Genomic DNA, 13,791 nt, shown 5'->3' on the forward strand with positions numbered 1-13,791 from the left:
TTGTACAAAAGAAAATGCAGAGAGTAAAGATAGTGTGTATTACCCAGGTATGATAATGATGAGCTGAGTAGAAGAGCAGTAATAATGAATAGCATAATAGTCAGAAGAGAGGATTGGAATATGTGGATGCTCGGATGGCATTTGAAGGCAGAAAGGAGCTGTATGTGCGAGCCTGCTTGCATTTGAATGAGGAAGGATGTAGGCATCTGGAGAGACTGCTATTTTCTGAACGAGTCAGTGAGTCACTGCAGGGAAATTAGAATTCTCAGGGTCGATGGTAGGAGGGGTTGCTCTTGTGGGAATGGGTGCTTGGCAGAAGGGGGATGGCATCAGGTAACACTGAATCCAGTTGAGTCTGGTGAGGATAAGGATAGGTATAGAAGCAGTGACATTTTTATGCTTTATACTAATGCCAAGAGTATCCAGAATAAAGTAGATAAATTGGTGGCGTTGACAGCATCAGCCTGGCCGAAGATTATTGGGATCTCTGAGACATGGTTGACGGAAGATGATATAATAACAGGATTAGAAGCAGCAGGGTACATAATTTTTCAGCAGGATAGGAAGGGAAAATGCAGTGTGTAGTACTGCTTATTATAAGGGATGACTTATGTCCTCTAAGAGTGTTGGCTTTGGGAGGCAGTGACACTAATGGTTTTGAAAGCATATGGTATGAGGTAGAGGTGGGTAAGACAGGATATTTAGTGGGATGTTCCTAAAAGCCAAGGAGCACAGAGGGTTGGGAGCAGCAGTTGATTAGACAGTTGATCTTGGTAAGTGCAAGAAGAATGATTCTTATGGGAGATTTTAACTACAGTAGTATAAGTTGGGAAGAGGAAAATGCATGTAGTAATAAGGGAATGGAATTTCTGGAATTCTTGAGGGACAGATGTCTTAGCCAACATGTAATAGAGTGAACAGGTGGTTCAAGAGTTTTGGATTTGGTCATAGCATCAGATGAGTTGATAATAACTGAGATGACATCTCTCCCACCACTTGGAAAGAGTGACCATATGGTTTTGACTTGGAAGATGAATAGACATGCAGTAGTATCAAAGAGACCGGAACATATGTGGAATTATAATGCAGGTGATTATAATAGTCTTAGACGTCAACTTGGGGAAGTTTCATGGAGGGAGGAATTAGAAGGACAGGATATCATTAGTGATTGGGAAATTGTGAAGGAATATTTGTTAGCAGCAATAGTAAGCTGTATTCCACGAGTGAAGAAGAGGACACAATTTGCAGTAAAGTGGATGACAAACAATATTAAACAGGAACTGCATGCAAAAAAGAGGCTGTGAAAGAGATATAAGGAAAACAGGTGAAGAGAAGATGCATGAAGAATATAAGACACAGGCCAGGAGAGTGACTAATATGGTAAAGAAGGCAAAACTGGAATATGAAGAGTGATTGGCCCTAAGATCCAAAGAAAATCCTAGGGAATTTTTTAGCTATGTGGCCAGTAGGAGGAGAAATGATTGTGGAAGAATGACATTGTGGGATAAAAATGGGAATAGAGTGAATAAAGCAGAGGACATAGTGGAATTGTTCAATGAACACTTTATTGGAGTATTTCATCCTAGAGGAGTCAGTTTTAATGCTAGAGGGATAGGACTGGTTCGAGGTTTAGAGGTACAGGAGGAGAGTGTGTTTCAGATACTGAGTACTCTGGATGTCAGTAAAGCTGTGGGACTGGATGGTATTTCACCATGAGTTTTGAGAGAATGTGCTAGGGAATTGACAGTGCCTTTAATGTGGCTTTTCAATGAAAGTCTGGCTTCGGCAAAGGTGCCCAGGGAATGGAATGAAGGTAAGATATTGTCATTGCATAAGGGTGGTACTAACTGGAAGTATCTAATTATAGGCCAGTTTGTGTGTCTCAGTAGTTGTTAAGGTCTTGGAGAAATTAGTGAGGGACCATACATAGCATTGGGCATATGAGGGTAATGTTATCTGTGAGAATCAACGTGGATTTGTTAAGGGGGTGCTCCTGCTATAGTAATATGATTGCCTTTTACAATAACATGACAAGAGCAGTTAATGAGGGAAAGGCATATACTGCCATTTTCATGGATTTAGCAAAGGCATTTGACATGGTGCCACATGATAGGCTGATATTTACGTTGTGGCACATGGGTTTGGATGTCAGATTGGTCAACTGGATTCAGGATTGGCTGTCTGATAGGTACCAGAGAGTTGTGTATGTTGGGGGAGACAATATGAAGGAGGCAGAAGGTTACAAGTGGGGTTCCACAGGGCTCAGTACTGGGACCTGTATTGTTTAAGCTTTATATATGAAAGACATTGTCAGTGGATTGCAAGGGGATATTTAGTTGTTTGCAGATGATGTGAAGCTTGGAAGGGTTATTATTGATAGTGCAGATGTGGTAGCATTGTAAAAGGATTTGAATAAGCTAGACAGACGGGTGAATGAATGGGGGAGTGTCGGTTTAATGCAGCAAAATGTAAAGTCTTGAAGTTTGGGCTACATCAATGGGAGGCTGCATTCTCGATTGGAGGAGCTGTACTGGAGAAAGTAGGAGAGACAAGAGATCTAGGGGTGATGATTGATAGAAACCTGAAATTCAGGAAGCATATTGGAAAGGTGATGAAGGTAACCCAGAGGATTGCTGCAATACTGAGAAAGATACTGACCAGCAGAGATAAAAGAGTTATCATTCCATTGTATAAGACTCTGATCCGACCACACTTAGACTATTGTTCTCAGATTTGGTCCCCAGGATTTGAAGGGGATAAATTAACTGTGGAAAGGGTGCAGAGGCAGATAACAAAGATGGCTTCAGGACTGTACAATGTTAATTATGAGGATTGGCTTTGGGAATGTGGACTGCAGAGTTTGGTGGATAGAAGAAGGAGAGGTGATATGATCGAGACTTTTAAATTGTTGAGAAGTAGTTACAGGATTGACACTGGGGAGGTCTTTCACTTGGTGGAACAGTGGGAAGGAGTGATGATGACATTGGGCCCATTCCTGGAAGTCACAAAAGGAAGTTGCGAGCAAGAGGGTGAGTAGTGGTTTCTTTGCATGGATTGTGGTTGAACTGTGGAATGCATTGTCTGATAGAGTGGTGAGAGCAAGAACAATTAGTGTGCTCAAGGAGTGGTATGATAGTCTTTGTGTTTCCTAGGAAACACCTCCCACAGTGAGTCTCTTGACTCCATTGAGCCCTGAATAATATATAATAATAATATGCGGTTGGAAATCTCATCACTCAAAAGTGCATAAGTTTATACTTACTAACATTGAATTGATAACCACTAACATTGCTCACATTTCTAGCATATTCAAATCATCTGTGTTCGCTGGATATCAGTAACATTCCCGATTGCCCTAACCAGCTTTGCATCAGCAAAAGAATTGAATTTCTCCTATTAGATAATTCCCAATATAATTAATATATAGTCTAAACAACATTATCCATGGACTTATCCCTCAGGATACACCACTGCTTACCTTAAATCTTGTAGATCTACACCCTAATAGTCAACCACCCACTTATCCAAGTCAATAGTTTATATCACTCCAGGAGGTCTTGGGGTAATAATAATAATAATAATGATAATATTTCCATCCCATATTCTCCAGTTTATTGAACAGCATTTCACGTGGTATCCTATCCTATGCCCTACAAAGTCTGAGAATATTATAGTGCATCCATTCCCATTATCGAACTCAGTAATAGCATTATTATAAAATAGTGGAGTACAGCTTATGATAAGTGATGACTTATATCCTCTCAGAGTGTAGGATTTGGAAGGCAATGACATTAATAATTTTGAAAGCATATGATGTGAGGTAGAAGTAGGCAGGACAGGATATTTAGTGAGGTGTTTCTAAAAGCATAGATGGTGAAGATCAGGAAAAGGGCAAAAAGAATGATTGTTACAGAAGATTTTAACTACAACGCTATAAATTGGGAAGAGGAAACTCCATGTAGTAGCAAGGGAATGGAATTTTTGTAATGCTTGAGGGACAAATGTGTTAGACAACATGTAGTAGAAGGAACATGAGGCTCAAGAGATTTAGATTTGGTAATAACATCAGAAGAGCTGGTTATAACTGAGATGGCATCTCTACCCCCATTTGGAGAGAGTGACCATGTAGTTTTGACTTGGAAGATCGATAGAATGCAGGAATATCAAAGAGAAAGGAATGTATGTGGAATTATAAGTCAGCTGATTATAAAAGTCTTAGATATTAGCTTGGGCCAGTTCCATGGATCATACATAGCATTAGGCAGATGAGGATAATGTTTTCGGTGAGAGTCAAGATGAATTTGTTAAGGGGGTACTCTTGCTTTAGTAATATGAATGCCTTTTATAATAAAGTGACAAGAGTGGTTGATAAGGAAAAGACATATTCTGCCTTTTTTTTTTTTTTTTTTTTTTGGGGGGGGATTTTACAAAGGCATTTGACAGGGTACCACATTATGGGTTTAGATGTTAGTGAACTAGATTCAGAATTGGCTCTTACTGATAGGTATCAGAAAGTTGTGTATGAGGGAGCAGTATCAACAAAGTAGAAGGTTACAAGTGAGTTCCCACAGGACTCAGTACTGGGACCAGTATTGTTTAACCTTTATAAAAATGGCATTGTCAATGGATTACAGAGTGATGTTCAAGTATTTGCAGATGATGTGAAGCTGGGAACAGTTATTAATAGTAGTGCAGATATGATAGCCCTGCAAGACTATTTGAATAAATTGGATAGGTGGGCAAATGAATGGGGCTGTCAGTTTAATTCAGCTAAATGTAAAGTTGAAGTTTGGGATACATCGATGGGAGACTGTGTACTTTGTTGGAGGAAGTGAGGGAGGCAAGTTATCTGTGGGGTGTGATTGATAGAAAGTTGAAATTCAGGGAATGTATTGCTAAGGTAGTGAAGGTAATCCAGAGGATTTCTGCAATACTGAGAAGGACTCTGACCTATTGTTCTCAAATTTGGTCCCCAGGATTTGAAGGGGTTAAATGAACTGTGGAAATGCTGCAGAGGCAGATAACAAAGATAATTTTAGGGCTGTACAATGTTAGTTATGAAAAGAAACCACTCTTTACCTCTTGCTCACAAATTCCTTTCATAACTTCCAGGGATGGCCCCTTATGTTCACTCCTTCCACTTGTTCCACCAAATGAAAAAACTCCACAGAATCAACTCTACAACTACCTCTGAACAGATTAAAAATCTCAATCATATCCCTTCTCCTTCTGCTATCTAACAAACTCTGCAGTCCACAATGCCTTAGCCTACCTTCAGAGTTTGTTAGATAGCAGAAGGAGAGGTGATATGATTGAGACTTTTAATCTGTTCAGAGGTAGTTGTAGAGTTGATTCTGGGGAGTTTTTTCATTGGGTTTAACAAGTGGAAGGAGCCAAGATAAGGGGCCATCCCTGGAAGTTATGAAAAGAATTTGTGAGCAAGGGGTAAAGAGTGGTTTCTTTTCATGGAGGGTAGGTGAGTCATGAAATGTATTGCCTGATAGAGTGGTGAGAGCACGAACAGTCATTGGATTTCAGGAGTGGCATGATAGACTGTGTTTACTAAGGTGTGCCTCCCAAGATGAATCTTGTGACTCCATGGAGGCTTGAATAATAATAATAATATAGGAGTAGATTGCTAAAACATGATCTCCCTTTAGTAAACCCATGCTTTTCTTTGCAAAATATATTTTATCCCAACCCATTTTTGTATGTGAGTTCTTGCCAACTTCTCTAAAGTTGGTAAGGATTCACATACAAAAAAGGATGTGGATTACCAATACAAAAGGAAAACATGTGCAGTACCTGGGGTACTGGTTTGGGTGATATTAAGTGGTGAATTGTTAAAGTGGTACACCACTGCACAGGATATAATTAACATATTTAATTAACAGTTCATCAAAGTATTTCATCTTTATAAGTTTGACATGTTTAACTTGCTCACATAGAGAATGGAGGAGGAGAAGGAGGTGGAAGAACTGATAGTGAGTGAGAATGAGTTATATCAAGAATTAAGTAAACTTAATGTTAATAAGAGAGCAGCACTTGATGACTTGTCCTGGTATGTTTGTGAGTAAAGAGTAACCTTGACATAATTGTTTAAACAAACGTTTTGCAGTGAGTTCCAAAATGGTGGAAAGAGGGCAGCATCATTCTATTCTACCAAAGAGTTGCTAAGAATGAGTTTTCAATCTTAGCACTCACAAACCTCTCCAACACTTCAAACTCTGTGTTTGAAGTGTTGGAGAGGTTTGTGAGTGCTAGGATACAGAATTGAGTTGATAATAGTTGATAATAGTATTTTCTACAATGATCAAGTATTTTCTAGAATTGAGTTGATAATAGTATTTTCTACAATGATCAAGTTGAGTTTGTTAAATGGAGGTTATATTTTATTAGTCTGCTTATGTACTACAAGGTGACAAATTATTTGGACAAAGGGAAAAAAACTATTTGTTATATGTACAGTGGTATGTACAGTTTATTACTGTATTAATATGGAAGAGATTTTTTGTAGAACTGGGTGAGATAGGAGCTGAACAAGAAACTATTTCTGGAAACTGTATTGGAGGATGTGAGGAGAAGGGTTTTGCTTGGAGTGGTTTCAGAGTGGCTTGCATTACATAAAAATCTGATGGGTATGGAAATGGGAAAGTTTTTAAGGCAGATTTTGATTAACTTTGAGTGTGACAGTAGAACCTCCTACAATGAGGCTTTTAACTTCATGGAAGGCTAATAATTATAATATTATTAATATTATTATTATTATTACCCAAAACATCATGGAGTCAAAGAATCATCTGGGAGGTCTTTTATCACACACACACACACACACACACACACACACACACACACACACACACACACACACACACACACACACACACACACACACACACACACACACACACACACACACACACACACACACACACACACACCTCATCATACCATGTCTTAAACAAAACTCCTTGCAGACACCACACTCTCAGGCAAGGCATTCCAATCATTTACAATTCTGCATGAAAAAAACCTGCCCCTCACTCTCCCTACTCACACCCTCTTTATACAATTTCCAGGGGATGACCTCTGGTTCTCCCCCAATCTCCCACTATTTTCTGTAGAACTTCTCCAGCATTGATCCTATAACAACCCCTTACCAACTTGTAGGTCTCTATCATATCTCCCCTCTTCCTCCTGTCCATCAGACTCTGCAAATTACATCTTCCCAATCTTTCCTCATACTCGACATTCCAGAGGTCAGAAACTACCTTAGTCAGTCACCTCTGGACCTCTCTAACATCTCTTCATCCTTCTGAAAAACCAGGTGACCAAATCTGGGCACAGTAGTCCATGTGTGGCCTAATCAAAGCCTTAAACAACAGAACAAGAATCTCCCTACTTCTACATGTCAGTGTCCTCTGTATCATTCCCAGAAGCCTTTATGTTGTCTTCAAAATTTTGGCTATGTGTCCCCTTAATTTCAGATCCTTATCCACTATCACCCCCAGATCTCTTATTTCTTCCACCTCCAACAATATATCCTCACCAAGCATAAATTCAGCATCCCATCCAAATTTTAAAACTTTACATTTTGCAACATCGAACTCACATCCCCATTTCCGTGTCCAATCACTCAATTTATTCAAGTCTTCTTGTAAGGCCAAAACATCTTCTCTTCATGGTTCATCCCAACTTTGCATCATCTGCAAACAACTGAATATCTCCATCCAAATCTTCACCAATATCATTAATATATAAATTAAACAGTAATGGCCCTAAAACAGACTCTTGAGGTGACTTTCCTCAGATATCCAGGAAAAGGAAAAGTGACTTTCCTGGATATCGCTCCTCCATACATAACTTGTTGATACTTATCAGATAGCCAGTCTCCAATCCAATGCACTAATCTAATATCCAACCTCATCTGCTCTAGTTTGACTGTCAACTTATCATGAGGTACTCTATCAAAATCCTTTGTGAAATCCAAGTATATTACTTGGATTACAAGTATGTTCTTAATAATAAGAATTATAATTTTCATGTTTCACTTCAGCACATTTATGCACTATACTACTGCTCTAAATATTGTTTTTCCCACTTAGGCTATACAGACTATCTTTCCAGAATGTGAAGCAATGTTTACAGCTTCTGAGCAACATTTAGAAGAAACTTTAAAAGGTACAAATCAGGCTGGCCATGAATTTTTGAGAGAAGAGCTTCAGCTGTTAAAAAACCAATGGAAATCTCTTCAAGATATGCTTCAAAACACGATATCATCTCTTAATACTTGGATTAAACATTGGTGTGAATATGAGGAAAGAGTAGAAGATATCCAAGGCTGGATGAAAGAAACAGAAACAACTCTCCAGTCTATACCATTAATGGCTAATGTACAGGAAAAAAGGGACCAATTAGAAATGCTAAAGGTGAGAATTTTTAACATTTTTTCATTAATAATTCACTTGATTAATATGAATGAATAGCTTCATAAACATTAATCACTTTTCTCCTTTGTAGGAAGATAAATGAAGTTTCTGGTAAGAAATTTCTTCCCACTTCTGACTGCTGACTCTCTTTATTCTTGAGCGATGATAAAATTTTCTGAATGTCCTACTTGGAAATTGAGCCCATTTCAAAATGGAACATCACTGATAACTGTGTTAAGTTGACTCAGAAGTCTCTAAATTAAATCAACAATATATCCTGGTCAGAGTCACAAAATAAATAAATAAATAAAATAAAAATTAATGGCAAAATTATGTTTCTGTGACACTGTTTTCACTTGTATTTTGCATATTCAAAGTGTAGTCTTGTTGCCTACTTTTTAAGATAATAATATATATTTGTACCTCTTCCTAAGTGCCTCGTAATGCATTAATGATGATGCCCAATGGTTAGAAAGAGCTGGATGCTTATAAAGATCATCAGCAAATGATTAAATATTTCCCCTTAAATGATTTCCAGTATTTTAAGAAAATGCTGGCAGCAACAGACAACACCATTGACCTGTTTGCTTTTATACCCATAGTTAAGATGAAATTTATTTGTTTTATACTTTTTTTTTTTTTTTAATTTCATTTTAGAGTATGCAAGGTGAGATTCGAGCCAAAGAATTGGAAGTGGATTCCTTGACTGACAAGATTCAACAGATTCATGGAGGAGCTAGTGGGCGTCGCATAAGCCAATTAAGTGAATTAGGAATAAGATACCAGCTTCTATTTTCCCATGTCAAAGTAAGAATACTTTGTCTGCTTTTTATTATTATTATTTTTGTAACATTTTAATATTTACAGTTCTGATTTTGAATTATATTATGTTATCAATTCATTTTTCACATACAAATCCAGTCTTAATTTTGACATTACTCAGATTTCTGGTCAAGATGAGATTTCTCTTCCTGGTATAACATTTACTTCTAATGTTTTTTCATAGTGTAAACATATTACAAATCTTTGCTCTTCTCAATATCCAAAAAATTTAATTTTTTCTTACATTCAAGGCATTACTTTACTTCTAAACAACTATTATTATTATTACGTGGCACCTCCAGGGAGTCCAAGGACTCACCTCAGGAGGGCAGTCTACTCTATTTCGCTTAATCTCACTCTCTCGACTATGTAATTCTCCTACTACAATAGTACTACCATCAATGCCATCTACTGCCCATCATCACCAACAACAATATTTTTTTGTCTGTAAATTGCATACGTTCTGAAGGCTGCTTTGTCTGTACATAGGATGAAAAAACCCAAGTTTCCCAGAAAAAAAAAAACATTAGAAGGGTGCAGTTTTCCACTGTTCTTCCAGTTGCGCTCCGGGTGCCATCATAGTGCATTTCAGGAACTATTATCTCTGTACATATTACAACTTTGTCCAACCATTGAATAGTCTTCTCCCATTAGGAAAGGTATCTCTAAGAATGCTTTGAACATACTTGACTAAGTATTAGCTTGCAGTTAGGTTGATTGTTGATTAATCACCTAACTCTCGCTATTTTACTCTGCTCTCCTTAAGCTTCTGCTGCTTTCATTTCTATAGGTATTCTCACGGTTGCTGTTCATTTCCCCCCACCACCACCACATACACACAAACACACACACCATACACTTTTAAATGTGTGTGTTTATGTCTAAATGTGTTAAAACTAAATGTTAAAATCTAAATGCGTTAAAACACATGTACCAAGTATTCAGTACCTACATCTTTGCAGTTCAACTCCAAACTTGCCAAAAAAAAACTTTTCTTCTACTTCATTCATTTTACTTCTCATTACTGTTATTATTTGTATGACTATTGTTATTTATTTTATTTATTTATTTTTATTATTGTCACTATCATCAGACCCTCATGAAATCCCAAAAATCATGATAAGTATGCAGATTTGATATGATCTGTTATGATAAATGTGCAAATTTGATATGATCTGTTATGACAAGTATGTAGATTTGATATGATCTGTTATGATAAATATGCATGGGTTTCTGGATAATATTAGTACAATCAGCAGAAACATTATTATTCTAGATAAATCTTATACCCAGATGTTAATATCACATATAACCCAAACTTATTTTGATATCTAACTAGCTGAAATTGCATCATTTTTGACTGTGTATTGATATGGATAATAAAATATATACATTAAGTAATTCATTTAACTGATGTAAAACCAAATTTATTTATATTTCATTATTAATAGGACATGGTGAGTAAATGGATGCAATATGTAAGTCACCATCAGGAATTCTTGAACCAGCTCTCAGATACTCAATCACTAGTGTTTAAATTAAAGGAAAAACTACAGAAGTGTGAAGTTTTAGAAGGCACTGTTGAAGAGCTTGAGGAAAGACTTGCATCTGTTCAGGTTAGTGTAAATAAATATGTTCATTCATTTCTTTCTATAATTATAATTACAATTAGATAACAATAATAATTATTATTTCTATATTCAATTAACAGAGTTTATAGTCCAAGAGTAACAACAACAGCATAATCAGATCTTTGACTGGCAAATGAGTATAATTCAGGCCTTATCCAAAGACCTATGAATCGAATAGATCTCATAAAATATTGAGCTGCCCCTAATAGTGCTATTTTCTGGAGTTGAGTTGGTGTTTATATCTGGGAGACACAGCTTTTCCAAATGTTTCATATATACTCTTGGTATTACTTCTAATATTCCTATAACAATTTGGAACTGTTGTTACTCTTTTGTTCCTGATCTCTACTTCATCACTTTTCGTGCACTTTTTTCTTCTAATCTGCTATCCCATAGTATTGCCACATCAATAAAACAAGCATGTTGGTTGTTGTTGTTGTTGTTGTTGTTCATTGTTGTTCAGCTATAGTGATATATGATGTATTATGTTCGAGATGTCAATCTGAATTTTAAGTTCCCATAATATCTTTGAAGTTTCACTTTCAATAACTTTTTCAACTCTGTCTTCCCAAGAGACTTTAAAAGTTGGGAAACTTTATTTCCTACACAAGCTCCATTATACAGGCTTTTGCAACCTGATCATGCCTTTGTTTATAGTCTGTATGAGTAACTTGCTGCAGGAATTGTCATTAATTTTATAGTCCCCTGTTATATAGTCCCAAAGACCTTATGGTGCTCTGCTAGAGCCATTGCAAAGTTAAGCAGCTGTCAGCTTTATCTTCAATATCTTTCAAAGAATGGCATGGAATGCTTTATATTTCCAACTGTGTGATGTTTTTGTCATTTCTTTTTTCTTATACTACTTTTTTGAATCTACTTAATTTACTAAGTTTCTTTACAAGCTTCAATTAGTACACACGTTTGCTTTTCTTCATTTACTATTTACTTGACTTGTAAAAGTGTACGTCTTCCACTTTTCCTGGCTATAATAATAATAATAATTCCCTGGAAGCTATGTAAGATTGTGCTGAAGAGGGGTGTGAGGAGTAGATTTTTTACATGGAGAATTGTCAATGAATGGAACACATTTCCAGAATATATTGTTAATGCAGGGAGTGTTAAGGATTTTAAGATTCAGTATGATAAATTTGTTGTCAGTTGAATGAACCTCCCATGATAAGTCTGCTGACTCCATGGAGGGTGTAATAATGATAATAATATAATCGATCTGCATTACTGCATGGAGGCAAATCATTATTCATTGTCATTAAGTTTTTGTGTTTTATCAGGGAATTCTAATCACCTTCTTTTTACATGCCCAACCTATTTGCCTAAACAATTCACAATCAGTATTCTCTGCATTCCCTGTCCTATATAAATGATTACATAAATGATTTGTGGATGTTTAATGCGGATGGAAGAAAGGTGTGTGCGAAATGTGACCTGAACGAGGAATTGATGAATGCGAATATGAAATTGATGACAGAAAGTGCTAGTACCGATTGTGTCGCAAGTGCACGTTTGAAAGAGAAGGATGGTGGGAAAGACAGGCGAAAATATGTTAAAAAATCAGGAAAAAAGAAAAAGAGCGATTTGACAACCGTAACGGATGTTAAAAGGGACGAAAGTGAGGCAGAAAGAAATGAAATTGAGAGAAATGAAAGTAGAAATGGCGTGATGCAGAAATCGCAAGTAAAAAAAATCGAAAGAATGAATGATGGCGAAAGTTGGACGCATGTTGGAACGAAAGTACTGAACCAAAGAAAGATGAATGACAGTAAAAGTGAGAAGAATGATAGCGAAAGTTGGACGCATGTTAGTCCGAAAGTACGGAAACAAAGAAAGATATGTGAGAGTGAAAGTGAGAAGAATGATAGTGAAAGTTGGATGTATGTTGGACCGAAAGTACGGAAACAAAGAAGGATGAATGAGAGGGAAAGTGAGAAGAGGGGGTCGAGAGTTAGAAAGTTAGAAAGATTTAATGATAGAGAGAATGTGTCGCGAGGTTCGGAAGGTGAATTGGATTGGATGAAGCAAGAAATGAAATCGATGTGGAATGAAATTAAGAGAATTCAGGTCAAAACTATTAAAATAAATCATGATGGCACGAAAGAGTTAATGAAAGATGAGCGAATGGCATTGTATGGCGACTCCATTATTAAAGGTGTGCTAGAGGATAAAATGCACAAGGTATCTTTTCCAGGCGGTAAAATGAGCAGAGTGATTGAGGCATTGAATATGAGGCGGGAACGAGCAAAAGAGTTAATTGTATTAATTGGTACAAATGATTTGAGAGAGAACAAAGAGCATGTCAAAATGAATGTCAGGAGACTGCTTGGAAAGATAAAAGAGAATAGTGTGACAGGAAGGGTAGTCAGTGTGTTGCCTAGGTATGATTGTGGTGAAATGAGGCGGAGAGCAAGAATTATGAATGATATTTTGGCTGAAATGTGTGAGGAGATGGGAGTAGAGTTTGTTAATGTGTGGAATGAGTTTGAGGGACGAAGTGAGCTGTATGGGAGCGATGAACTGCATTTGAGTGGTTATGGTGTGAGTCGCTTTGAGAGACTGCTGCCTGGAAAGTGGAGAAGTGAATAGAGAGAATGAATCAGATCGAGAGGGGAGTGATGTGGAAGAGCAGGAGAGTAAGACAGGAGAGATTGAAGAAGTGGAAATGAATGGGGAAGTGAGTGGTATGAGTATAGAAAATGAGAGAATGGGCGTGCAAGAGGAACAGGGAAACGGGGAGGCTCAGGGTGGACAGGGATACACAGCGTGAGAAAGGTGGATGCTCCAAGAGGAGGTGAGAGCATGTGTAGGCAGGAAAGTAATGGGATGATCAGGGATCAAAAGGAAACAGATGGAATTGCAAAGGGTTCTAAAATGAAGAAGCAGAAAGGGAAATGGCT

The 13,791-nt window shown here is 37.2% G+C and overlaps 1 protein-coding gene across 1 annotated transcript in view; it reads left to right on the top strand.

Annotated features, from left to right (window-relative positions):
• LOC150102416 (muscle-specific protein 300 kDa-like) overlaps positions 1–13,791 on the top strand; it is a 1,203,500-nt gene that overhangs the window by 569,606 nt on the left and 620,103 nt on the right. The window contains exons 35-37 of the mRNA XM_090399574.1: positions 8,106–8,429; positions 9,087–9,236; positions 10,703–10,867. Of these exons, the coding sequence (XP_090255700.1) occupies positions 8,106–8,429; positions 9,087–9,236; positions 10,703–10,867 (639 nt within the window). The remainder of the gene's footprint in view (positions 1–8,105; positions 8,430–9,086; positions 9,237–10,702; positions 10,868–13,791) is intronic.

This window comes from Typopeltis vanoorti, chromosome 10 (genome assembly GCF_054136105.1).
Source record: "Typopeltis vanoorti isolate ZY-2024b chromosome 10, IOZ_Tvanoo_1.0, whole genome shotgun sequence".
NCBI lineage: Eukaryota > Metazoa > Arthropoda > Arachnida > Uropygi > Thelyphonidae > Typopeltis > Typopeltis vanoorti.